The following is a 27668-nucleotide window of genomic DNA, read 5'->3' on the forward strand; positions in this document are numbered from 1 at the left end:
AAGTCTTTATGAGTTCTCCATTAAGGAAGTAATTGGCTAATTATAATTACTGTTTGAAGACAAAAACAGACTATATAATCTTTTGTTGGAAACTTATCTATATAACAAAGATTGTCTGTGACTTCAGGAATTTTCAGGATATTTTATAATTAAATATTAAGATGAGAATGACATAAGTATGAATATCTATCCTCAGTATAAACATAGCACAATGCTTCAGTGGTACCTAGATATTACATAATTTATGTATAATTTTACATTAATATCCAACATCATTATGTAAAATACTTTATATATCATTCTGAAGATATTTTATTTATTTTTCTTTTATTATTGTTGTTCAATTAATTTGTCCCATTTTCCTCCCATTACTCTCCCTTGCGCTACACACCGCCACCTCCCACATTCAATCCTCACCCCCACCCCTGTTGTCTTTGTCCATGAGCCCTTTATACATTTCTTTGACTTGACACTTCTCCTTCTTTCCCTTGTTATCCCACTCTCTCCTTGTCACTGTCAGTTTGTTCTTTATTTCCATGTCTCTGGTTCTATTTTGCTCACTTGTTTGTTTTGTTGACTAGGTACCACTTACAGGTGAGATCACATGCCTTTCACCACCTAGCTTATTTCACTTAGCATAATGCTCTCTAGTTTCATCCATGCTGTCCCAAAAGATAGGAATTTCTTCTTTCTTTCTGCTGCATAGTATTCCATTGAGTAAAAGCACCACCATTTTTTGATCTACTGATGGGCACTTAGGCTGTTTCCAGCACTTGGCTATTGTAAATAATGCTGCTATGAACATTCGGGTGCACAGGTTCTTTTGAATTGGTGTTTCAGGATTCTTAGGGTATAATCCCAGCAGTGGAGTTGTGGGTCAAAAGGCAGTTTCATTTTTAATTTTTTGAGGAAATTCCATACTGTTTTCCACAGTGGCTGTACCAGTCTGCATTCCCACCAATAGTGAACTAAGATTCCCTTTTCTCCACAACCTCGCCAGCTCTTGTTGTTTGTTGATTTGTCATTCTGATGACAAATCATCAGAATGGTCACTCTGAATGGTGTGAAGTGCTATCTCATTGTGGTTTTAATTTGTATCTCTCTTATGGTTAGTGATGCTGAGCATGCTTTCACATGTCTATGGGCCCTCTGTATGGCCTCCTTAGAGAAATGTTTGTTCAGATCCTTTGCCCATTTGTTAATTGAATTATTTGTCTTCCTGGTGTGGAGTTGTGTGAGTTCTTTATATACTTTGGAGATCAAACTCCTGTCCAAGGTATCCCTGGCAAACATTTTCCCATATGGTTGGTTCCCTCTTCATTTTGGTGATATTTTCTTCAGCCGTGCAGAAGTTTTTAAAATTGATGTAGTCCCATTTGTTTATTCTTTCCTTTACATCCCTTGTTCTAGGAGACATATTGGTGAAAATATTGATGTGTGGAATATCTGAAAATTTCCTGCCTATGTTATCCTCTAGGAGTCTTATGGTATCACAACTTATATTTAAGTCTTTTACCCACCTTGAGTTTATTTTTGTGTATGGTGCAAGTTGGTAGTTGAGTTTCATTTTTTTGCATGTAGCTGTCCAGATCTCCCAACACTATTTGTTGAAGAGGCTATTTTTACTCCATTTTTATGCTCCTGCCCGCTTTGTAAAATATAATTGGCCATAGAGACATGGGTTTATTTTTGGGCTCTCCATTCTGTTCCATTCTGTCTGTTCCTGTGCCAGTACCAGGTTGTTTTGATGGCAGTGGCCTTGTAATATAGTTTGATATCAGGTATTGTGATCCCTTTTACTTTGCTGTTCTTTCTCAAACTTGCTGAGGTTATTCAGGGTCATTTATAGTTCCATATAAATTTTTGAAAGGTTTGTTCTATGTCTGTGAAATATATCATTAGTACTTTAATAGGGATTGCATTGAATTTATAAATTGCTTTGGGTAGTAGGGTCATTTTGATGATGTTAATTTTTCCAGCCCATGAACATGGTATATGCTTCCCATACGTGGTAAATGCTTTCTATTTATTTGTGTCTTCCTTAGTTTCTTTCTTCAGTCTTCTGTAGTTTTCTGAGTATAGGTCTTATACCTCTTTGATTAGATTTATTCCTACGTAGTTTTTTTTTTTCTTGTAGCTATAGCAAATGGGATTTTTTCCTAATTTCTGTTTCTGATATTTCATTGTGTTTATACAAAAATACATTCAATTTCTGAATGTTGACTTTGTATCCTGCTGTTTTGCCAGATTCATTTTGCCTAAGAGGTTGAGTAGTTTTTTGGTGGTGTCTATAGGATTTTCTATATACACTATCATGTCATCTGCAAACAATGACAGTTTTGCTTCCTCCTTTCCAATTTGGATGCCTTTTATTTCTTTTTCTTGTCTGACAGCAGCGGTTAGAACTTCCAATACTATGTTGAATAGAAGTGGTGAGAGCGGACATCTTTGTTTTGTTCCTGATCTTAGTGGGAAAGCTTTAAGTATTTGCTCATTGAGTATGATATTGGCTGTAGGATTCTCATATATGACCTTTATTATGTTGATGTATGCTCCCTCTATTCCCACATTGCTGAGTGTTTTTATCATAAATGGGTGCTGTACCTTATCAAATGCTTTTTCTGCATCTATTGATATGATCATGTGATTTTTGTCTTTGTTTATGTGATGTATTATGTTTATTGATTTGTGAATATTGTCCCATCTTTGCATCCCTGAGATGAATCCCACTTAGTCATGGTGTATGATCTTTTTAATGTATTGCTGGATGCGGTTTGCCAATATTTTGTTGAGGATTTAGTGTCTACGTTCATCAGCAATATTGGTCTGTAGTTTTCTTTCTTTGTTGTGTCTTTATCTGGTTTTGGAATTAGGATAATATCAAACACAGAAAAGAGTTTGGGAATCTTCCCTCCTTTTGGATTTTTTGGAATAGTTTGAGAAGGTGAGGGGTTAGCTCTTCCTTCAATGTTTTTAAAATTCTCCTGCGGAACTGTCCGGTCCAGGGCTTTTGTGTGCCAGGAGTTTTCTGATTCAGTTTCACTAGCTGCTATCAGTCTGTTCAGGCTTGCTACTTCTTGATTCAGTTTTGGAAGATTATATGTTTCTATAAATTTGTCTACTTAATGCAGGTTTTCAAATTTCTTGGAATATAATTGTTTGTAGTAATTTCTTACAACCTTTTGTATTTCTGTGGTATCAGTTGTAATTTGTCCTTTTCTTGATGAGTCAGGGTAAAGGCTTATTGATTTTATTTATCTTTTCAAAGAACCAGCTTCTGGATTTACTGATCTTTCTAATTTATTCTTTTAGTCTCTATGTCATTTAATTCTGTTCTGATCTTAACTGTTTCTATCCTTCTACTTGCTCTTGGCTTTGTTTGTTGTTGTTCCTCCAGTTCTTGTAGATGTAGGCTTAGGTTGTTTATTTGAAATGTTTCTATCTTTTTTAAGGTAGGCTTGTATCACTATGAACTTCCCTCTCAGGGCTGCCTTCACTTTGTCTCATAGGTTTTGTGCTGTTGTGTGTTAATTTTCATTGGTTTCCAGAAACTTTTTTATTTCTTCCTTGATCTCATTATTAACCCACACATTGTTTAATAGCATGCTGTTCAGTTTCCATGAATTTGAATGTTTTCAAGTTTTTTCCGTTTGATTGGTTTCCTATTTTCAGTTCCTTGCGGTTGGAGAAAATGCTTGATATGATTTCAATTTTCTTGAATTTGTTGGAGCTTGTTTTGTGTCCTATCATGTGGTCTATCTTTGAAAATGTACATTTTCATTTACATTTGAACAGAATGTATATTTTGCCCCTTTGGGATGAAAGGCTCTCTATATATCAGTTAAGTCCATTTGATCTAGTATGTTATTCAGTGCCACAATATCCTTGTTGATATTTTGTTTGGAAGATCTATCCATTGTTGACAGTGGGGTGTTAAAATCTCCTACTATAGTTGTGTTGCTGTCAACACCTTTCTTGATCCTTCAAAATTTTCCTTATATATTTGGGTGCTCCTATGTTGTGTGTATATATGTTTACAATGTTTATGTCTTTTTGGTGGATTCTTCCCTTGAGTATTATGAAGTGTCCTTCTGTATCTCTTTTTTGTGGCCTTTGTTTTTAAGCCTATTTTGTCTGATATAAATATTGCTACCCCAGGTTTTTTTTCCCTGTCCATTTGCTTGGAATTTTTTTTTCAACCTTTCACTTTCAGTCTGTGTAGGTATTTTGTTCTGATGTAGTTCTCTTGTAGGCAACATATGTGTGGGTCATATTTTCTAATCCATTCAGCTACCCTATGTCTTTTGATTGAACACTTAATCCATTTACATTTGAGGTTACTATTGATAGTACTTATTCATTTCCATTTCCCCACTTTTACTTGTGTTCTTTCTCTCACTCTTTTTCTTCATCTTCTTAAAGCAGTCCCTTTAGCATGTGTTGAAATGTTGGCTCTTTGGAGGTGTTTTCTTTTAGCCTTCTTTTGTCTGGGAAACTCCTTATTTCACCTTCCATTTTAAATGAGAGCCTATGTGGGTAGAGTAGTCTTAGTTGCAGGCTTTTGCTTTTTATCACTTGGAATATTTCTTGCCATTCCCCCCTGGCTTATAGTGTTTTTGTTGACAAGTCAGCCGCTAGCCTTATCTAAGCTCCCCTGTATGTTGTTTCCTGTTTCTCCCTTGCTGCCTTTAAGATTCTCTCTTTGTCTTTGAATTTTGCCATTTTAATTATGATGTGTCTTGGAGTCGGCCTATTTGGGTTTATCTTGATTGGGACCCTTTGTGCTACCTGGACTCGTGTGACTTTTTCTCTCATCAAAGTAGGGAAGTTTTCCATCACTACTTTTTCAAATGGGTTTTCTATCCCTTGCTCCTCTCCTTTTGGTATCCCTATTATATGGATTTTATTATGTTTTGTGTTTCCCTGCAGCTCCCTTAACCTCTCTTTGTTCTTTTTAAATCTTTTTTCCTTTTCTTGGTCTTTCTGGGAATTTTTTTTCTACCTTGTACTCTTGCTCACTGAACTAAACCTCTGCTTCATGTAGCCTGCTTTTGATTCCTTCTGCTATGTTCTTCAACTCAGATATTGAATTCTTCATTTCCTCCTGGCTCTTATTGATAGTTTGTTTTTCTCTTTTCTTGCTGATGTAATTCACAGTAAGTTTCTTGTAGCTTCCCTGTAGTTTTCGGTAATTCTCACTGAGCTTACTGAGCTTCCTTATAACCATTGTTTTGAACTCAGTAGCTGATAGTTTACTTGCCTCTATTTCATTTAGCATTCTTTCTGAGGATTCCTCCTTTCCTTTTAATTGGGGATTGTTTCTTTGTATCCCCATTTTAGAAGAGACTCTTTTGTTTGCTCCTGCTTTTTAAATTGATCTGCTTTGACTCCTTGTCTTTGTAGTGTGAACTTCTATGGTAGGAGACCTGAGAGATTCAGTGGTGTATTCTCCTTGATCTCTTGAACTTGTCGTTCTTGGGATGCTCTTTATGCCATTTATGTTGGCTCTCTGGATGTAATTGTGTTTTGGTTGTTGTTGGATAATCTTTGGTGGACCCTCCCCTCCAGCTTGTTGAGTGAGTATCATTCCACTCTACTCCAAGATGTCTTGCATGCTGTCATGCAGGTGTATTCAGAACAAAACCACAAAGCCAAGGAAACAAACCCACACCCACAAAAATCATTCCCACCTGCAGTCTCAGTATCAACAGGAAATGAACCAATATTAATGAGTGTAAAAAGATTAAGAATATTATAAGAAAGCAGTGAATATGAGATAACCTATTGAAAGAAAAAATATTTTGAGAGAGTAGAAGGAGGAGCACTAATAAGAGTAGGTAAACAGAGTAATGCAAAGAGAGAAAATAAAATTTACATCATAAATAAAAATGAGAATGAAGAAGGTGGAATGGAGTAAGAGAAGTGTTTATAGTATTAGGTTTAAACAGAAATTTAAAATAAAATAAAATAAAATGAGACAGAGAGAAAGAAAAAGGAGAAAAGTAAATAAACAATACAAAATTAGGAACCAAATTGGAGAAAAAGATCCATCATTGCACTGTCAACACTACATGGGCTAAAATCAACATAGGTGGGATGGGAATAAGAGGGAATAAAGAAATAAAGAAAAGCTTAAGTGATGTCTAGAAGAAAGGGAGGTGGGTTTGAGATGATAGAAGTACAGGAAATACTAAGAGTGAGGAATAAAAACTAGACTACAACAGGGAAAAATTAAAATTTGAGATAAGAAGAAAAAGAAAAAAGAGTAGGAGAGGAGAGTGGAAAAATGTGAGGTTTGAAATACAAAAATAGTGAAGTCTAGAGATAAAATACAACATAACTACCCTATCCACAACCAATGAGCTAAGATTGCTAAAGATAAAGAAAGAACACAGGTATTTTAAGACTGGGAAAAAGAATGTGAGATGACCATTGATAAGAAAATTGGTTTTGAGAGACTGGACAGGATAGAAATAGTAAGAGTGCAGAATAGAAACAAACTGTAGTAAGAGAGATAACAAAATTTAAAATGAAAATAATAAGAGAAAAGAAGGTGAAATGGAATAAGAGAAGGGAGGACCAAAATATGTGAACTGAAATAAAGTATAATATAAAATATAGTGACTTAATATGCAGAAACTTGAAGAATAAGGAATTAATGTTAAAAAGCTATACAGGAAAGAAAACATCACAAAACATGTAGAAGACCACAGTGGATTTCTTCTTGTAGCATTTAGTATTTACCACTGTTTTTTCTTTCTGGATCTGCCTCTGGTGATGTCAGATGTTGACCCCAGCTGGCCTTAGGCAGCTTGTTCAATACTTCCGGGGATCTACTGTCTGTGGCTGACTCTTTCAGTTGTTAATCTAGTTACTCTGCACTCAGCAGTCAGCTTAAGCTCCACAGGTGGGACAGAGTCCCTCCTGGGGGCAGGGCTATTTCTTCCCCTCAGGCTGTTGCCACTTGGAGGGGAGTGGTCTGCCTGATCAAGATGGCTCCTGCAGTATGGGGAATGACTCAGCAGAGGGAACCCATCTACTCTTTCAGTTCTCTCCCCAAAGCCTCCATCTCCAGTCTGTCCTCAAGTGTCTCCAGTCGACTCTGCCCCCACACTTTGCCAGAGCCCAGGGTAAGTGGTTTCAAATGAAAATTTATGTGTTGGCCCTTTAAATAGCTCTTTGCATTTCCAGCCATCTGTCTCTAGCAGAGAGAAATCCTGTTGCTTTTTACAGCCAGATGTTATCTGTGTACTCTTTCAGCTCTGGTGCTCTAAGCTGGGAATCCAAGCTTAGAGTTTAGACCCCACAATTCTCAGGGGGATCCAACTGGTCACTTAAGTATCCCTCTGGTGCCTCAGCTGCTGCCTATAGGTGCCCAGCCAGCCCTCTCATGACTCCACTGCACTCCCTACCATCACATTGTGCTGAATCTAAGTCTTCTGTCTGTCTGTAGTTATAAGGCTTCTTTCTTACTATTGTTCAGTTTTTTCCAGATGATTACTCCACAATTTAGTTGTGATTCCAGATTGGTCCTGAGAGGAGGTTAGTATAACTTCCACCCACTCTTCCACCATCATGGACTTCCCGCAGTTATTTTAAAGTAGTATTTTCTTGTGAAATTTGACAAATTTAGCTCACTCAGTTTCCTTTAGCATTGGATCTATGGGTCAGTATGGCTTTTTATAATTCATTTACAAAGTATGCTAGGAATTAAAAAGGTAACTCATGGACACTAGAACAAGTTTATGGAAAAATAACATTAAAGAATGTAACTAAAGACAAAAAAAGGAAGTCATCAAGCTATGAGGAATTCAAGTTTGTTCACAAATTTACATGAGGTATGCTCAATAAATATGCACAATTTAGCTTAGTAGAAAAGTAATTTATCCATCAATTTCAACTTACAAAATATGCTTAATATTCTATTACACTTAAATTCCATTTGGATTATCCTATTTTTGGTCTTAGAAGACCTCAAAACTCTAAAATAGAAATGAAAACAAATTAAAATGACTTGTGGCTTCAACATACAAAGTACATATCAAAAAAAGAGAGAAGTATAAGTATTGTTTTGAAATGCTTACTTGCAACCATGTCGAGTGCACTGTCCTCTCCCAGAACAGAATTTGAGACACGATGGACCAATGTAAACTGCAGGGCAGGAAATAGCATGTTAAAAATGGCATAAAAATTGGAAAACCCAACAATATCACCAGCATATAAAACAATTTTGTAAAGCAATGCCTATGAAATCTAGTCCATTGTACACATGTTGTGCACTGGAGTCCAGTGTGACATATGGAATGCTGTGTGACAAGGTAGTGCTTAGCTACAAGTCTACTGTTTTAACTTAATACTTTCAAGATTTTAATGTTTCATAGCAACAAAAGTAGAAACATGTGATTTGGGTTCCTTAATGGAGTCTCTAGTTAAAATGATTTCAGGAAGAATATTAATGCTTTTGTCTTGAATTTTATACATAGTTTAATTTCTTTAGGTAGAAATAAAGAATTTATAAAGAATCAATTTGCTATATCATGAAACAGAGGGTTATAATTTAATTTAAAACTATAAAAAATAAAAACTGAGACTTCCGGCAAAGATGGAGGCATAGGTAGACGCACTGTGCCTCCTTGCACTACCAAAACTAAGGACAACAAAAATTTAGAAACAAAAAAACCCCACCAGAACAGAGAGAAATGGAAGTCTGACAACCATTCATCCAGACTGGTAAGAAGGGGTGGAGTTGGAGGCCTAGGAGAAGGGTTGAGGAGTCCTGGCAGGAAAAAGTGGTGGCTGGCAGATGCGGGCGCGCAGTGTGCAGGTGGCAGTTGGTGGACTCCAGAAGTGCAGGGCAGCTGATGGACCTGTGGCAGACCCTGGGCATGACAGGCAATGAGCAGACCCAGTGAGGTGCACAAGGCAGCTGGTTGTCTGCAGTCCCACATTTGCGTGCAGATAAACTAGGCGAAAATGGGCAGTGACACAGACTGAGCAACCCAGGGACCCAGCGCCGGGAAACAAAGCCTAAAAGCACTGATTGAAAACACCTGTGGGAGTTGAGGCTGGGAGACTCTCTCAGCCTCACAGGAGAGGTCCTTGGGGAGACCCACAGAGTCCTAGAAAGTACCCAAGCCCACCTGCCTGGAAGCCAGCACCAGAAGGGCCCAATCTGCTAGGACTGAAGTCCTTGAGACAGCAGAGCAGGCACCACTGTTCCCTCTCAGACCCTGCCCCCACATACAATGTCACAACCCAGTGACTGAGGTGCCCTGCCCTGGTGAACACCTCAGGCTCTGCCCCTCATATGCAACAGGTGCAACCAGACCTAAGTGGGGGAGGGGAAGAAGATGGCTCAAACAGAATTGAAAGCCCCTCAGCCAGTACTTTTAAGCAAATGAGAGATAGCCAACCTATCAGATGCACAGTTCAAAGCACTGGTGATCAGGATGCTCACAGAATTGGTTGAATTTGATTGCAAATTAGATGAAAAAATGAAGGCTACAATAAGAGAAGTGAAGGAAAATGCACAGGGAACCAATAGTGAAGGAAAGAAAACTGGGTTTCAAATCAATGGAATGGACCAGAAAGAAGAAAGGAACAACCAAACAGAAAAGAATGAAGTAACAAGAATTCAAAAAAATGAGGAGAGGCTTAGGAACCTCCAGGACATCTTTAAACATTTCAACATCTGAATTATAGGGATACCAGAAGGGGAAGAGGAAGAGCAACAAGTGGAAAAGTTATTTGAATAAATAATAAAGGAGACCTTCCCCAATCTGGCAAAGGAAATAGACTTCCAGGAAGTCCAGGAAGCTCAGAGAGTCCCAAAGAGGTTGGACCCAAGGAGGAACACTCCAAGGCACATCACAATTACATTACCCAAGGTAAAAATGAAGGAGAGAATTCTAGAAGCAGCAAGAGATAAGGGGACAGTTACCTACAAAGGAGTTCCCATTAGAATGTCAGCTGATTTCTCAAAAGAGATCCTACAGGCAAGAAGGGGCTGGAAAGAAGTATTCCAAGTCATGAAAGGCAAGGACCTACATCCAAGATTGCTCTATCCAGCTAAGCTTTCATTTAGAATGAAAGGGCAGATAAAGTGCTTCTCAGATAAGGCCAAGTTAAAGGAGTTCATCATCATCGAGCCCTTATTATATAAAATGTTAAAGGGACTTATCTAAGAAAAAGAAGATAAAAATATGAACAGTAAAAAAAAAAGACATCAAACTCACAGTTAGTAAGAACCACATCTAAAACAAAAGCAAACTAAGCAAACAAATAGAACAGGAACAGAACCACAGAAATGGAGATCACATAGAGGGTTAGCAACAGGGGAGTCAAAAGAGGAGAGAGGGGGAAAAGGTATAGAGAATAAGTAGCATAGACAATAGGTAGAAAATAGCAGAAGGGCAAGAATAGTATGGGAAATGTAGAAGCTAAAGAACTTACGATACATGGACATGAACTAAAGTGGGGGAATGTGGGTGGGAGGGGGTGGGCAGGGTGGAGGGGAGTGAAGGGGGAAAATGGGACAACTGTAATAGCATAATGAATAAAATATATTTAAAAAAATAAAAACTATAATTTCTATTCTTATCTGGGAATATCTATAACATTGAGGATGGTTGCTATGTATATTTCTAAATATTAATTATTCTTCCTTTAATAGGGAGTTAAAAATCTGTTGTTGAGCATAACGTTTTCTCTATAATGCAGATCTTTCCCTAAATAATTTGCTTGACTCATAATGATATTATAAACCTAAATTCTAATTTTTGGAATGCTGGGGAAAGGGGCTCCTGATTGTTGAATGGTAGGTTCTGAGATACTCAGGCTCAAATACATTTAAGATATTAAGCTGTTTGATAATTAATACAATCAATCACACCAAATAGTATAAAAGTGAAACAAAACCAATGAGGAATTAGAGATGCAATGGTTGTTAAGACACCACATATTCAATTTCAGGCATAAACAAACTTAACTATCCATGATCATTTTCTTCTCTGCCATGCAACCACATCAAAATTAAATGGTTTTATTTTAAAATAAACTTTCCTATGGCCCGTGCTCCTAAAAGCACTTGCTCTCTGGTGCCAATGAACAGGTACAGTAATTCAAATGCAATGCAAAGTGGGCTAGGAAAAACCTACTGGTAGAAATTGATGGCTGCAGAAGAGATTAATAGCAGTTTGAGTGGTTAAGCTATTGGGTTTAGGTGTCAAAGAACCCTGGATTCAAATTCAGTTTCACCTGGGGAATTTTGGGTAAGTGATTTATTCTATTTAAGCCTCAGTGTCCCTATTTTTTATCCTTGGAGGAAAGATGAAATGAAATGTTTCATGCTTAGTATGCTGCCTGGCAACATATAGTTATGATTATCATCACCATCATGGGGTCAAGTATCCTTCCTGCACCATCTGCCTGATGGGCTCCATTGGACACAAAGTGCTGAAGAATCACAAAGGGGTTTCATTCTTCTTTGGCCTGAAAAAGCTTGTGCATTGTTTTTCAATCACACTTAATTTTTTGGCTGCAGTAGGATTTGCTCCTAAGCCCTGTAAAGCGGTTCACTGCATTCTGCAGGTTCACTCTTGAGGATGCTCTATGACTATACCCATGTCATAGTACGAAAAACTCCCATCATAAACAAAAAACAAAAACAAACAAAACAACAACAGAAAACAAGACTTTCCAAGTCAATAAAAATATTACAGTGAAGAATTTTGTTGTCATTCTTCCCTGCTGAAGATGGAATCGTTAGGAATCAGTGTGCGGTACGTTCACAGATCCTTTTTCTTAAGAGTTTGGAATGGACAGATTCATTTTACTCACTATTATCATTAATGTAAACAAGTTGAAAAAATCAAAAGTGATAACTAAGATTTTCTCTAGAATTTTCCATTTTGCTAAGAATTTCAGGATAATTTCCAAAATACTTTCTTTGCTCACTGAAAGAAGCTAACTTGCCATGAAGAAAGCACACCTAACAGAAGTTGGACATTGACCTATTTTTTTTTGTTTTTCTTCATATAATTTTGGAATTCTATAGTGAAATGGGAGAGATTTCCTTTGGCAAACTGGCACACACATCTTGTCTCTTGGAAGGAGTGAATGTGTGTTCTCATCTTGCCTTATAAAGCAGCCTCTGCTTTTGTGAAAGCCTTACATATAGGATAAGAGAATTGAAAAGATTCTGCCCCAAGTTTTGTGTTTGGCAAACACTGTTAACCATGTTCATTTTATACATGTTCACCTTTTCTCATTCTATTCAAATCATGATGATGAGAACTCAGGATTGTAGTAAACACTTTCTGACTTAGAGTTATGTAGTAATAGCTTTCTTTAGGAAATTCAGATATTCTTTTTATAGGCTTATATGCGCTTCATTGCATTTTTAATTTCTTCATATGCTTTATTTATTGATTGATTTTTCAATTGTTTTATGATTATCAAAGTAATATAAGTTCATTATTGGACCTTTGAAAAGTATGACAGCAGGCAAAAGTCATCCATATCCCACTATGCAGAGGCACATACTTACTCCCTAGAGCTAATTAATAGGTATAGTAATTAAAATGCTATGCAAAATGTTCTCCAATAGAAAAACTCCATTTTAACAAGCTCATGTTTTTGCTCTGTTTATGTCCATATAATTCAGGTGGTCTTTGCAGTCTGGAACTTTATTGGTCTTTGAATACAGATTATTTAAAGACTATATTGCCTCATCAAGAAAGTATCTTCCCTGAAGTTTTTCCTGAGTTTCAATAATCTATTTAATTAATTGTATATCAATTTTTAAATTATTAAAAAATAACAAAAAGATGAAGACATGGAAGATCAACATTAAACAATGGTATAGGCTTTTCCTCCTTTATAAAATCCACCACAAGTCTGTGGCTCTACTGAATTTGCTTAAGTATTAACATTTTGTTCCCCCCTCTTCCATCCCTGTCTACTTCATCATAGTATAACTCTTTTATATAACAAATTTATATAATCTCTGAAAATAGGAAATCTCTAAATCTGCCTATAGTTAGAATTATTAAAAACTATTAAAAACAAATATAAGAAATTTATTGCCATGCAACACAATACTCAAAATATCTTCTCCCATTTATCATAAGTGATAAAATTCAACAAAAATTAATAATTCACTTAAAAATGAAACATAACAATATTTTATGTATATCTAAATTTTTCTTTTATACTCTTTTCTGAAAAAAGAGGTAGAAGTTTTACTTCGTAAGTTTCATTTTAGAGATGATGTTTCCTTATATGTGCTGTCTGCATATAAAAGATAATCATTCCAGATGTTGTCGTAGTTACTAAGAGAAGAATGGGCCTTATTTTAATACATGCAGTATGGTAAGTATTTATGCTAATTTTGTATAAAACATCCAAAGAAAATGTTAGAATATCTCTTGTCATCAATGTGAATTTAAGTTTCAGGGCTTTATGCATTTTAAAATTATGTATGTTGAAACATTCTAGCATCTAATATTGCTGACTGCACTGCCTTATTTTTTCTGATTGTGCATCCTTGGGCTTCTAATGAAATGCAAAGGAGAAAAGGAAGAAAGGGCGTTTAATGAATCACAAGACCATGACTTAGAAATGTGATTAAGTCTGTGCTGATGAACAAAAGCACAGGAAGACTCTCCATCAATGGCATGTGATTAAGACAGGCATAAACTAACCATTATCAATTGCCCACATGTTTCCAAGGATGGGTCCTGTTTGTCTCCAGCGAATCCTGGTGTCCCGGGTTAGTGCTGCGTTAGGAAGGGGAATCGTTATTCGGTTCCACCTGCAAGAAATTTAGCACAAAATAGCTCCACAACACTATTCACATCTTTTAGATTTGTTTTACATGCTTTTGATATTCTAGTCTCTGTGTGCTTGCGGTGGCACTAAAGTTTGGTAATAAACTTTTAAAATTCACTTGTAGACTTTGTTTTTAGTTTTAAAACAAACATGTCACTTTTAAAAATATCTATATCACACTAGAATAGTGGGTTTGTTCTTAGTAGCAAATGATATTTATTTTGTTTTTAGACATTCTTTTTAGAATTTTTTTGCATTAACACTCAGAGGTTAGATAGTAATCTATGATAAGCATCTGTGCAGAGATGGGTACTGATTAGCATTGATTACTTTTCCTTCCTTCCTTCCTTCCTTCCTTCCTTCCTTCCTTCCTTCCTTCCTTCCTTCCTTCCTTCCTTCCTTCCTTCCTTCCTTTTTTAAACAAGATCACTTCTAAATTACCTGAAAAGAGAGAGGGCAACTTCCCTGAGAAGAGAAGGGCAACTTCCTCATTACCTCATTACCTGAGAAGAGAGGGCAACTTCCTTGTCTATTAAGCCAAAAATACTAGTCTCAGGCTAACTCATTGATTTTGGGTCTGAAACATAGATTAAAATATCTTCATATCTCAGAATTTACTCACCCACTGTAGTTTTCAGAGGAGTAGATAGTGCTGTGGGGGAGGTGTGGTCCGGCACAGATCTCAGGTAAACACTCAGTGTGGAGGAGGGACCAGGAACGCCCATGGTTGGTAGAAAACTCTAAGCTGACACTGGTAACACAGAAACAAGCACAACATGAGAGAGGCAAATATAAAAAATAAAATGTAATTAGTCATTTCTTGCTAAGTACATTAAACACCTGTAGAACTAGGATAAAATATTTAAAGATGCTATTTCTGAAATGACTGTTTATCATTTCCACTAAAGTCTGACAAGCTCTCAAAGGGCAAGCAGTTAAATCAGTGACAGAAACAAACTCTTTTAAAGACAGTAAATGGTAACTTGAGTTTGTGCTCCTGTGTTTGATAGATGGCAAGGCAATTACCATGTCTCACATTGCCACTACATCCTGTGACTGTGAATGACAAAGTTCTTAGAAAGGACATGAACAACACTTCAAGTGAAACTGAGAAATCATAGCTGTTGAAGTGCTAATTGATTCATGTTCCTATTATTAGGGGGTCACTAGCCAAGATGAGTTCAAGGTTTTTTCAGTTATTTTTTCTTTTCTCTCAGCAATCTGTCGGAATGGATGGCTGCCACAGCATGTGCAAACACCTCTGATATCTAAGACTGACCTCTTACAATGTAGTAATTCCTACTTAAAATCTATCTAATCATGCTCTGCATGTTAACTGAGAGTGTGTATTTTATTAATGGGTCATTTATTAAAATTCCAGCTAAAACCTACTGAGATGTTTCTCTGATTTAATAGCCAAGTCAATGTGTTCTTTTTAAATTAGTTCACACACTCAAAAGTAGGGCTTCCTACCTGTTACCAGGTTGATGTGTCCCACATCCCAGATTAATTGAAAACTGTATCATGTGTGACACTGTAGAAGGAAGAACAGGTAAGATGTGGAAAAAATCTACAGCCCAGACATTTGTATTATGTCCTTGATGATTCTTTTGCTTGAGACAAAATTTGGTAGCAGGAGTCTGAAGTTCAGGACTGATGACTACAGAAACCAAAGATGGAACCTTCAAAACAAAAGAAACCAAAATCACTCATAATCCTCCTGATGTGAGTCCATGTGAATTTTAGATTTCAGTCTTGCAGTTACAGTGTATGTTCTGCCATTTTAAGCACCGCACAATGCCTTGCATGTTGCACTTTTTATTTCATGTAGAAAATGCTGTCCTCAGAGAGTCATTCACTTTAGTCACACAGACTTCCTCCTTTGCGGACACCTAGAACTCTCTGTGTGTGACTGATCATGCATGCCCTCTCTTCCTGAAGATAAGTTGGTGTAAGGTCTTTAAAAGTTATTAAAGCATATGTATCCATTTTATATACCTTAGCATAAGACAAAGGCAACTTGACATTCACACTTATCATCAGTCCTCTTTTAAACTAAATTTATATAGTACTAATAATGGTTTGCCAAAGTAGGTATTCTGAAAACAGGACTGTGAGCAGAAACAGCCAGAGCCAATGAGATAATCCATGATAACTTACATAATTGATGTGGTCTGAGTCATGCAGATGTACACAGGAAGGTGTAACCCTACTGAGTCACATCTACAAAAGTAGTCCACCATTAAATCCCAAGTGGTGAAACTTGGGTGACCCTACCCTGTGATAGTTTCCTATTCTAGACTCAATGTTTATCTACTGTCTTCCTAACTAAAACCACGAGATGCTAGATGCTGGCTGTGTTCAAGCTCTTTAAATTATCTAGGGTGGCATCAATGTGGAGAGGAGGTTAACTAATAATGAATGTGTGGGTTTAGTCTCAGCACACATAAATCTACTATTAGAAAAGAGTAATTCTATACCTTACGATAAGCATCACACATAATTCTTAAGATGTTTGTAAATACCAGAGCCAACACCTGTTCTAATCCAGAGGGAAAAGAAAAAGGTCAAGTTCAGTGGCTCTAATTAGCAAAGAAAAAAAAAAACAGAGGCAATAAAAATCTCTACTTCTTAATCTTTTCTTTCTAGGAAATTTCAAAATGCTGAATAAAAATTCATTATGCCTGATAGCCAGACTGAGAAGCTAAATAATTAGAGGCACTTTTAGGGCTTCCTTGGGAACAAGAATAACTGTCAATCCATGTATTGGACTCCACCTTTTTGTCTCTGATGGGCTATAATTCATTCATCCTCATTAAACTTCATTTTTTATTTGTATCAGGAAAAAAATGTATGTTAAAATGACCATGTCACTTTTAAAGAAATCTGATAACTTCCTGCACTGCTAGAAGAGAAAGTGATCCTGTGTATTTAGCTTGGTCTCAGTTATTTTGAATTTGACCTCTAGGGTGGGACCATCTGGTGCATGCATTAGCATGTGTACCTTATATGAAGAATAGGAAAGGGTATCCAGAATAATGTGTTCTTTTTTCCCTTCAGTCTTTGCATATAGGATGATATCATTTTCATGAGAATCTCCAGGGTCACAAATTCCTCCTGCACAAAATAAACATTTTAAATTGTTATACCAACTTATACCCATAAACATGTCAAATATAGTGTTAAACTTCAGAATATAAGTATAGAATCCAGATGTCATTTAAGAATAAACCTAAACAAAGATAACCAGACCCAAGGAAAAAATATGAAGAGAGTTCAGATAGGCCATGCTAAAGATAAAGACATTTGTGAAGGCCAAAGTAAATATCTGCTTGATGACATTACTCAAATAATATTCTGCAATAAGGTATGACCTCATGTCCATATTTGAACCACTACTTCCTTATATTTAAGGTCTTTATGGCCAGACTTCAGAAGCTATTGATTATAGTCTAAAAAAAGTGTGGTGACTCACTGCATTAAAGATTTCTAAAGTAGTGTTATTTAAATTGTTGCATATGGTATCTGTAATATTTTAACACATATTAGGTGTTTGAGTTTTAAATGTACTTCTTTTATATTTTTTATTTTTACTTTTGGTACCTCATGTAATTGTTGTGCACAGAGTAGTTTATTCCTTATCACTGTACTTTAGAGTCATAGAAAATGACGGAACATCAGAACTGAGAGGTAGTTCAGAGCATCCTGATGATAAAACTAATAATAGAGCAGGTACCTGAAACTAAAGATCATTAAGTAGTGTAAAAGCCACAATCCAATCTTAAGTCATTTAGCCATTGACCCTCTAATCTTCTCATTACTGCATTCAGCCAATACTATTTGTGTCTTCTACCAACTGTCTGCATAACCTATATTTGAAAGAATTGTATGTCTAAGTAGAAGTCTCTCACCACCACTATTATCCTTTATTACAGAACCAACCATAATGGTAGGAATATAGGTATGTACATGGATTTCCTGGCAAATATTATATCCCTAAAGTCCAAAACTTATAACATTTACTTTCTAATTTTTATATGGTCTTTCAAAAAACTTTTCCAATCACCATCAATGTTAATTTTTATCTATAAGCAATTTCTATTCCTAACAATCTATAGTAAAAGTAAAGCAACCTCAAACCTCCAAATAAGGTTACCATCTGAGAGTTAATCTAGCAAAATCAACAAATAATGGTTGACATTTACCATCTATATAAGCAAATAAGTAAATAAATAGTCAATTATTGTAAATGTCTGAATCACTCTCAACCTGGGTAATTGGGGTCTATCTTAGAGAAACATCACTGATATATGATGCTAAGCAAGAAAGCTAGAATCTAATCAATAGAAGAAATATCATAGTAACAGAAATAACTTGGTTTTTTGTGAAGCATTGAAATCTGGCATGTTACAACTGCTAGACATGTATAACTTGGTATACAATAAAAATTTCCCGATTTAAGTAATCTGAACTGAGAACAGAGAAGCCATATATGGTGACAATGTAGACCTCATCCTGTAGAGAAAATATTATGATTTTGACATCTGATACCATATTTTTAGCATTTCATTATATATTTTTATGTTATAGAGAATATAGCTAGTTAATTCTCCAATGGCAGTCTGTTGGAGAAAGATCTACATGAAAACTAAATTTCCATTTTAAAAATGTAACTTCCATATGGGGTACATATTAAAGATTTACCAAAAAGAACAATACAATGTGAGAGGTTACAGGCATTGTAGGTTTAAAGCACCACACCCGAAGACATAAGAAGTGAACCCTCAGTTCTAATTTCACTAATTGGTTCCTTGTAAATCTTTTCTGCTGTCTTAAGAACAAAGTTTGTGTACTGCACCTGCTTTTCAGAGAGAATTGAAACACAAGTGGGAGCTCATTCAGCCCAGAATGGCAGAATAAGAAAGTCCAAAAGGAGCCAAGACTTTAAAACGATGACAGACTTTATCTGAAAGATTCCCTCTGGGGGCAATTTATCAATTCTGTGAAGCTGCAGTGACAGACATTCCTACAGAAAGATATGGATTCTTCAGCTTCATATGTTTTGATGTATTGTAGGAAGGTATGACTCAAGGGGCATTTTATACAGCAATTAAAGTACAGAAATTTTCAATAAAAACTAGATGGACAGTCAACTTTAAAATATTTAAAACTGTGTTTTAAGTAGCTTTTAAGGCATTTATACTAGGAAAGTTATTTTGTTATTTACTATGTGCAGGATATTGGGTTAGAAGGGGAAATAAATCCTGACCACAAAAAGTTTGTAAAACTGATACACATGAAAGAATGTAAATTGTGTTGTGCTGTCTTAACTGAGGTCAAAATTCAAAGAAAAGAGATATAAGTGTTGGCTAAAAGAGCTGGGCATACAGGAGATGCTCAATAAATATTTGTTGAAGAAATAATAAAGGAATGATGGGCATTAGGTTATTTTTGTCTTCACTGCATTCTAACTGTAAGAATAGTGCTGGATATTGGCCTTCAATGACTTTGTGTTGAATAAATGAATACACAGATGAAGGAAATATACCTTGTACCAAATTTTGAAAGTTGAGCAAGTTTTCCAGAAACGGTAGCCACAGTAGAAACTGGGAAGAACAAATAGGCATGGTCTAAAAAGGAGGATTGTAATCTGATATAGATACACAATCAGCCACTAACTTTCTAAGGAGCCATAGTTAATGAAGGATCACTTATAAATTGTCTAGCATACCTTAAATCTCTTCCCACATTGCTTTCTTCTGCATCAGCTATTAAAGTTTTAAAGTCTTTTCTATAGGTCCAGTCTTATCTTACCCTACTGTCCTGCTTTCTCCTCAAGATCCATACCCTACTCTTCCATTTACTGATGAGCTTCCTGAAGGCACAGTCCTCTTTCAGTGATATGTGTCTTTATTTCTTTTTAACTCTATGGCCTTTGGCTTCTGAGGCACCATACCATGGGGCATCACTGGTGGGCTCTCAGCTCTCCTCCAGGTTGACCTCTCTCTATGGTGAACACCTCCCTGTAACCTTACCCCTGAATCACTTTCTTCCCTTTCTCCGTTAGGGGAGAATGACACCTTCCTCCTGCATATCTTCATGTCCATTCTGTGTTTTGTCTACTCTTTTCATTCCTGTACACCTAGATGAGTGTCTCCCCTAAAAATTTTTCCTGTCCTTTGCTTACTTTGCCTTCTGTTTGGGAGAACACAGAGACTCCAGTGGCTCCACTTATCACCTGTATCAGACTTTCAAGTCTGATGCAGATCCTGAGTAGAACCTCTACCTTCATATGGCCTTTCAGAAGCCTCTACCTCAACGTATCTAATATAATAAAAACCTTCCACTCTACACTTGCTATTTATTTATTTATATTTTTGACACTTTCTCTTTGGGGAATAACCCCATTCTTCTAGTCATCCAGGAGAGAAATCTGTGTCCTCTCCAATACTGATGACATAATCTCACAGTCAATTGGGAGTGAACCTCAGTTGGTTCCTTTTCTTTAATTATTTATTCTTCATCCCCTTCTTTACATTGTTACCACCATCACTGCCATAATTCCTTTGTTTCTTGAACTAATGCAGTAGCCTCCTAACTTAGGGATGTCAGAAAAAAATACATTGCATGAACGGTATTTAAATCAAAATTATTCACTGTTTATCTGAAATTCAAACTTAAATAGGCTCTCCTCCAAATCTGGCAACCCTACCCTGACTGGTCTCTTATCTTTTAATTTCTCATTGTTTCAGTCTCTACTACATACTCCTTCCAGAATTATTTATCTAAAACACAGATGAAAATATATGACAGAACTGACAGGGATCATATGATGGCTCCATGTGACCCAGAAAAAGAGAACCCAAACTTCTTAGTGTGACATTAAAGAAAATCACTTATCTGGCTCTAGTTCAATTCTCTAACTTCATTATGTATTTTTCCATTCATTTATATTGGGAAAGTCACCCAGCTCCAAACAAATGATATACTTTCATACTTGTGCTTTTTCTCAAAATGCTGGTTTAGATTCTAACTTCTTTCTTTAAATTTAACTCATGTCCATCCTTCATGACCAAGTTCAAATGCTAGCTCCATAAGGTTTTACCCTAATCCCTCTACTGCAATTATCCAGAGCTTCCTCTGCACTTTCATAGCATTTTCATTCCATTACAGCCCATTGCATTCTCTCTTATAGTCCAGGTGTTACTTGCGGGCAAGAAATCTGTCTATAGTTTTTATAATAATAAACCAAAGATATAGTGAGTCTTAACTATTTATTAGGTATTGCTTTGAGGACTCTTTATGTACTGACTCACTGATCAGCAACTCTGATTTAGGTACCATTTCCCCCAATTGTATTTTCCATATATCCTAGTTCACTGCTCTATACGTTCAATAGGATGAATTAATTTTTTAAATTGAATGAAGGTATTTTTATTTGGGATAATGTATCTTGGGCTCATTCAAACGAATTTTTACCTCAGTCAATATTATTTTCATTGATTCATTAATAATCTGCTTTTTTACCAGAAAGAATTAAAGATGACTTAATCTCATATAAAGATGACAATATCTTATTGTAAAGGCACTGAATTGAATTGATATACTATGATTCATTACAAAAACAAAAATCAAGAATTCAAATACATTATGTCAAAATATTTAAAAGGGAAAATACTTAAATTAGGCTGGCATATTAAGTGTTCACTAAAATTTTGGGGGGGGAAGGCTTAATCCCAGGAATGATTTTTAATATAATGAGAGCCAGTTTGAATTCTAATTATTTAAAGGAAATGAGCTCTAGGTCTTTAAATATACAAGTAATTTCAGAGTCAAGGTGAAGATATCCTCATGGTAGGAAGATTATATTTTGTACTTTGTATAACTTCCCTATTGTCAAAGAGATCATCACTGGATATGAGGAAGCATCGCACAGGTAATGTGTTTGAGAGCATTATACACTCTGAAGTTCACCACGCTGCTCTGAGCTGTAGAAAGGAAGGAATGTGAGAGCAAGTAACAGCCAGTGCTTAAGCTAACACTCAGAAGGCCTGTTTATCCTGATGAACTGACATCTATACCAGTAAGATCAAAGGTTGACAGTGTTTATTTCCTGTTTAACTTCCAGGTGTTGCCTGTGCTTTCCCAGTCACTCAACAAAAAAAGGCATGTGACAGCTACTCACAGTTCTGGAATGACATCCAGTGAAAGAATTTGTAACTGTGCTCTTGTTGACTAAAATGATAAATTTGAGAGGTCAAAAATTTGAACCCTTTAAATCCTTCTTGAATATTTTTCCAAACTTTTAACTATATGCTCCACATAATTTGAAGAAAAACCTACGTCTTATGAACACTTGTTTTTCTTTGCGTTTGCCAATCTATTAGAAAGCAGACAATATCATTAAAGTACTATAAGATATTATAAACCTTTTTCTTTCTTAGCTTCCCATAAAAAAAGAATTATGCCCATGAAAACAAATGACTCACCTGGAGCACTGTTTTTTAAAAGCTAGGACATTGGACAGGGGAGTTAGTTTGTTCTCAGTTCTTTCCCATTGTCTTTTCAGCTATGACCACAAAGGAAGTGGTGAGGAAGGGGTTATGCCATTTTGTCTTCAGGCCTAGTCATGGCATGCCAAAACTAGCTCTCTTACAGGAAGGTTCCATCAGGGTTCATCTGAAGCAGGTGTGAGCACCACAGCCTTTTGCTCAACCAGTAGAACTCATATTTCCTGAATTTTCATTTTATATTGTAGACAACAAATAATCTTACTTCCTCAGGAATAGGTGCTGGCCTAGAATTTTCCCTAGGTCAATGAAATTTGTTCAAAATGTACCTACCCATAACAAAGTAAAACCTCAGGTTCCCGTAACCAGTGGTGTCCATGTATGGAGTACATAATTTCCTCTCTCCATCTTTGAGGAAGACCATTGATAAACCTGATTCTATTGTTCCACATTCTGTACCAATGACAGCTCCCAAGATGTCCCATCTTAAAAAAAAATAAAGAGACTCATTAAGTATTAGAATATTATGTCAAATCTTTAAAAAGTATAATTTTTATTTTAATGAAGAACAGAGTATTGAGTAATTCTGAAACACAAATGTGGTACTGCAGATTTTAGATAATGAACAAACTTTTAAACACACTCTATTTACAATTATGGTCTTTTCCATAAAAAGATAAATTTAATCAATACATTGTATACAGTGTTCACTAATAGTGTTTATTCTCAAAGTACTTACCATTGAGGTGGGAAACGAAAAGAGAAAACAGGAAACCATAAAAAAGCAGTATCATAATGTCATAAGTACTCATATGATGTTTTGCACATCAAAAAATAACTACAGAATGAAAAGATATAAAAGCGGACAAAAAAGGCTATGGAATTTAAACTGGGTCTTGTCAAGTAGGTATTTGTATATGTAGAAGACAATAAAACATGTACTATTTAAAAATCTTGTTTCTCTTTAGTATTCATCTATGGTCATGTCTAATTTGGCCAGTGTTAGTCACACAACTAACTTGCCTACAGGAGAAAACTGGGACACACAGTAGTAAGTGACTTGCCTAAGGCTAACCACCCATTTGACTCTAAAACTAAGATCTTCTGATTCTCAGTTTTCTGCTAGTTTATTTATTTATTTTTGTTTCACATTTTTTATTGTTGTGCAAGTATAGTTGTCTCCATTTTCTCCCCACCAAGCCCCAAACTGCTGTTAGTTTAGTAGTTACATTTCTAAAGAGGGTAGTGTGTCAGGGTGATTATGTTGAAGTATTCCAGTTTATAATAGATTTGTGACCAAAATGTTTAGAAAATGCTATTATTTTATATTTTAAAAGATTATGTCAATCATTCAGGAGCACAATAAATAACTTTTTGAGGAAGCTCTTAATAGTACTGGACAATTGTAAATTAACCAGGAAGCCCTCTTGACTCATACAAGACAATTTCATACTGGTTCATTGATCTTTCACTTGTTTCATTTTCCCAATTAAACCACACAGCCTACTGATCCACAGAACAAGTTAAGGTTATAAATGATACATATAATGACTGCTATTAGTTATCTATATACTTTAGACCATTTATAAAGTTAAACATTAAATTAAAAAAATGGAATTGTCATGGACTAAAAGAACCTTCTATTCAAGTGAAAAATGAGATTAGTAGTCTTCTCTTATTTATTAGTTGTAAGTGAATAACTCCTCTAGATTAATCAAATGAATTATTTTCATGACCTCTACTACAGAATTCTGTCAGATATAATTCAGACTGTGTAGTTCTTTTCAATCTTTCCTTTAAAATCCAACATATTCTAATTTTACTCTATATTGGACTTTACTTTTCTGCTATTTGTTAGATTACCAAGTGAAATTATTTTCTTTAGAAACCCCAATATTTGTAATCAAGTGAAATGAAAAGTTTAGTTCATTTTGAAGAGAAAGAAGCACAGAGAAGTCTGAAAATCACTCTGTATAAGTCTCATCACCTTGAATAAATTATCTTGCACTTATTAAAAATTCAGTAGGAGCCTGTTGTAGCACAAGCTCATTCATTCATAGATTTGTAGAAGCACTGGCTTGAGCTCAGCTGAAGGCAAAGTATCCTAGAAGGGATCTCAGATCTCCATCAACTACTGAGGGGTTTGGGGAGGGCCTTTCAGTCCTTGACTTTACAGTTCTGATTCCTAGAATTGCAAAATTGTGGTTAACTCTGGTTATAAAATGATATGATCTTTGACTCTCTTCTAATATAACAATTACATGAAGTAAAATGATAACTAAACCTTTGAGGCCAGCAATGGTACTGGAGGAGCTTTACAATGCTAGCAATATCTAGGATGGCATGGCAATTTCTCTGAATAGGAATGTTAGATCTGTATGGTTTAAATTATGTTTTCTCCAAGGAAATGTGGTTCTGTGTGAACTGCATTTGAAGAAATATCTGCCTAGGGGAGAGAGCTCTGTACAACATAGCAATTTATATTTATTCTTTAGTGACTAATTCTAAAAATAAAGCTCCCAAATTATTTATTACAAATACAGTGCTATCTATTATTTATTATAGAGTGGGATAAGTTGAAACACAGAAAAATGTTTAATAATCAATAAAATGCCTTAAGGCAACTATTTCCCTTAGAGATAGCAAAATCACAATAATATTTAATTTATATTTTTAAAATACAACTTTATATTTTTTATTTCAAAAAATAAATATTTTTTGCAAGCAAAAATAATTTAAAGAAATTTCTTCACTGGAAAATTGATGGTTCCCCTACCAGCTGTTCTGTATGGTTTGAGAATAAAATTATTTGAATTGGATCAAACTTTATTCCTTTTAAGAATGATATTAGAGAATAGGGCTTTAATGTTATTAACAAAAAAAGAGAGATGAGTATGTGAGGCAATGATGTGTCAATAAATGGAGGAAATTCTTTCACAATATATACATATACCAAATCACCATGACGTACACTTTGAAGAGTTTACAATTTTAAATTTCTCAATAAAATACAAATAAGAGAGACTTTCAGCCAAGAGGTAGGCATAGCTAGATATACTTTGCCCTCTCCCACAACCAAAGGAAGGACAACTACCAATTTAAAAGTAAACCATTCTCCGCCTCTGCCAGAAAATCAAACTGTATGGAAGTCTGACAACCAAGTCATTAAAGAAGAAACATTCATCCAAACTCATAGGAGAGGCAGAGTCAGGCTAGGCAGTGGCTGGCAGTCCCTCCCTTATGTGAACATAAACCCAGGAGGAACAACTGGGGAGTGAGACAGACAGTGAAACCCAGGGTTCCAGCATGAGGTAATAAAGCCCAAAGCCTCTAACTGAAAAAACCTGTGGGGGTTGTGGCAGCCAGGGAAAGTCCCAGACTTAAAGAATAGTTCTTGGAGAGACCTATGGATTCCTAGAATGTACAAAAACCCACCCACCCTGGAATCAGTAACAGAAGGGCTCAATTTGGTTGTGGATAGTAGGGGGAAGTGACTGAAAGCAGGGCAAGAGCCAAGCAAGTGCAGTGTTCCTTCTCTGACCCCTCCCCCACATACAGTGCCACAACGCAGTGAAGTGGGTTACCCTGCCCTGGTGAATACCTAAGGCTCCACCCTTTACAATGTAACAGGTACACTGAGACAAAGAAATATGGCCCAAATGAAAGAACAGAACATAGCTCCAGAAAAAGAACTAATCAATGAGGAAATAGCCAGTTTATCAGATGCAGAGCTCAAAAGACTGGTAATCAGGATGCTTACAGAAATGGTTGAGTATCATCGCAAAATAGAGAAAGTGAAGGCTATGCAGAGTGAAATAAAGAAAAATACATAGGGAATCAAAAGTGAAGGAAAGGAAACTGGGACTCAGGTCAATGATTTGGAGTAGAAGAAAGAAATAAACATTCAACCAGAACAGAATGAAGAAAGGATAATTTAAAAAAATGAGGAGAGGCTTAGGAACCTCAAGGATAATTTTACACATTCCAACATCTGAATCATAGGGGTGTCAGAAGGAGAAGAGGAAGAGCAAGAAATTGAAAAGTTTTCTGAAAAAAATAATGGAGAACTTCCCCAACCTGGCAAAGAAAATAGACTTCCAGGAAGTCCAGGAAGCTGGGAGAGCCCCAAAGAAGTTGATCCAAGGAGGAACACACCAAGGCACATCATAATTACATTAGCCAAGTTTAAAGATAAGGAGAGAATCTTAAAAGCAACAAGAGAAAAGGAAACAGTTACCTACAGAGGAGTTCCCATAAGACTATTAGTTGAATTCTCAAAAGAAATCTTGCAGGCAAGAAGGGGCTGGAAAGAAGTATAACAAGTCATGAAAGTCAAGGACCTACATCCAAGATTGCTCTGTTCAGCAAAGCTTTCATCTAGAATGGAAGGGCAGATAAAGTGCTTCTCAGATAAGGTCAAGTTAAAGGAATTCATTATCACCAAGTCCTTAATATCTGAAATGTTAAAGGGACTTATCTAAGAGAAAGAAGAAGATCAAAACTATGAACAGTAAAATGACAACAAACTCACAACTATCAACATCAGAACCTAAAAAAAAAAAAACCCCAGCCAAACAAACAAACAAACAACAAAAACTAAGCAAACTAGAAGAAGAAGAGAAATGGAGATCACATGGAGGTGTGGCAATGGGGAGGGGAAGAATGGGGAAAAAGGTACAGGGAATAAGAAGCATAAATGGTAGGTACAAAATAGACAGGAAGAGGTTAAGAATAGTATAAGAAATGGAGAAGCCAAAGAACTTGTGTGTATAACCCATGGACATGAACTAAGGGGGAGGGGGAGAATAATGGTAGGGGGTGGGTGCAGGGTGGAGGGATACAAAGGGGAGAAAAAAATGGGACCACTGTAATAGCATAATAGAGTATTGTTTAAAAATAAAAAAAGAAATCATGCCAAATTATATCAATAAAGCTAAAATTAAACAAAAAATTTCCTTCATGAGCTTAAAATAAGTATCATATATATTCTTTGAAGGAAAACTTGGCAGTGAATACCAAAATAAAGATTACATATATACATACATATGTGTATGTACACATACATATCTGATTCTCCAATTTTCCCTTTAGAAATTTATCTTTCAGAAACACTTTAACAACTATGCAAACATTTTTTACAGTTTTCTTTGTCTATTAATAGGGGTTGGTATATATATATATATATATATATATAATTGATATATATACATGAATACTTTAACAGTAGGAAATGAGATTCACATAGGGACTTTGATTTTTATTTTAAACATTTGCTTTGAAATAATCAAATGATATTCAAATAAAAAGAGTTTTAAATGGTATTTAATT

General features: G+C 35.8%; 1 protein-coding gene across 5 annotated transcripts in view; it reads right to left on the bottom strand.

Annotated features, from left to right (window-relative positions):
* RELN (reelin) overlaps positions 1-27668 on the bottom strand; it is a 567213-nt gene that overhangs the window by 179954 nt on the left and 359591 nt on the right. For all 5 annotated transcript variants that reach the window (XM_036010728.1, XM_036010729.1, XM_028525327.2 and 2 more), the window contains exons 12-17: positions 22674-22825; positions 16835-16947; positions 15304-15512; positions 14453-14581; positions 13704-13813; positions 8085-8151 (exon numbers count right to left, since the gene is read on the bottom strand). In XM_036010728.1, coding sequence (XP_035866621.1) covers positions 8085-8151; positions 13704-13813; positions 14453-14581; positions 15304-15512; positions 16835-16947; positions 22674-22825 — 780 coding nt within the window. The remainder of the gene's footprint in view (positions 1-8084; positions 8152-13703; positions 13814-14452; positions 14582-15303; positions 15513-16834; positions 16948-22673; positions 22826-27668) is intronic.

The sequence above is a fragment of the Phyllostomus discolor genome, chromosome 10, assembly GCF_004126475.2.
Source record: "Phyllostomus discolor isolate MPI-MPIP mPhyDis1 chromosome 10, mPhyDis1.pri.v3, whole genome shotgun sequence".
In the NCBI taxonomy this organism is placed as follows: Eukaryota; Metazoa; Chordata; class Mammalia; order Chiroptera; family Phyllostomidae; genus Phyllostomus; species Phyllostomus discolor.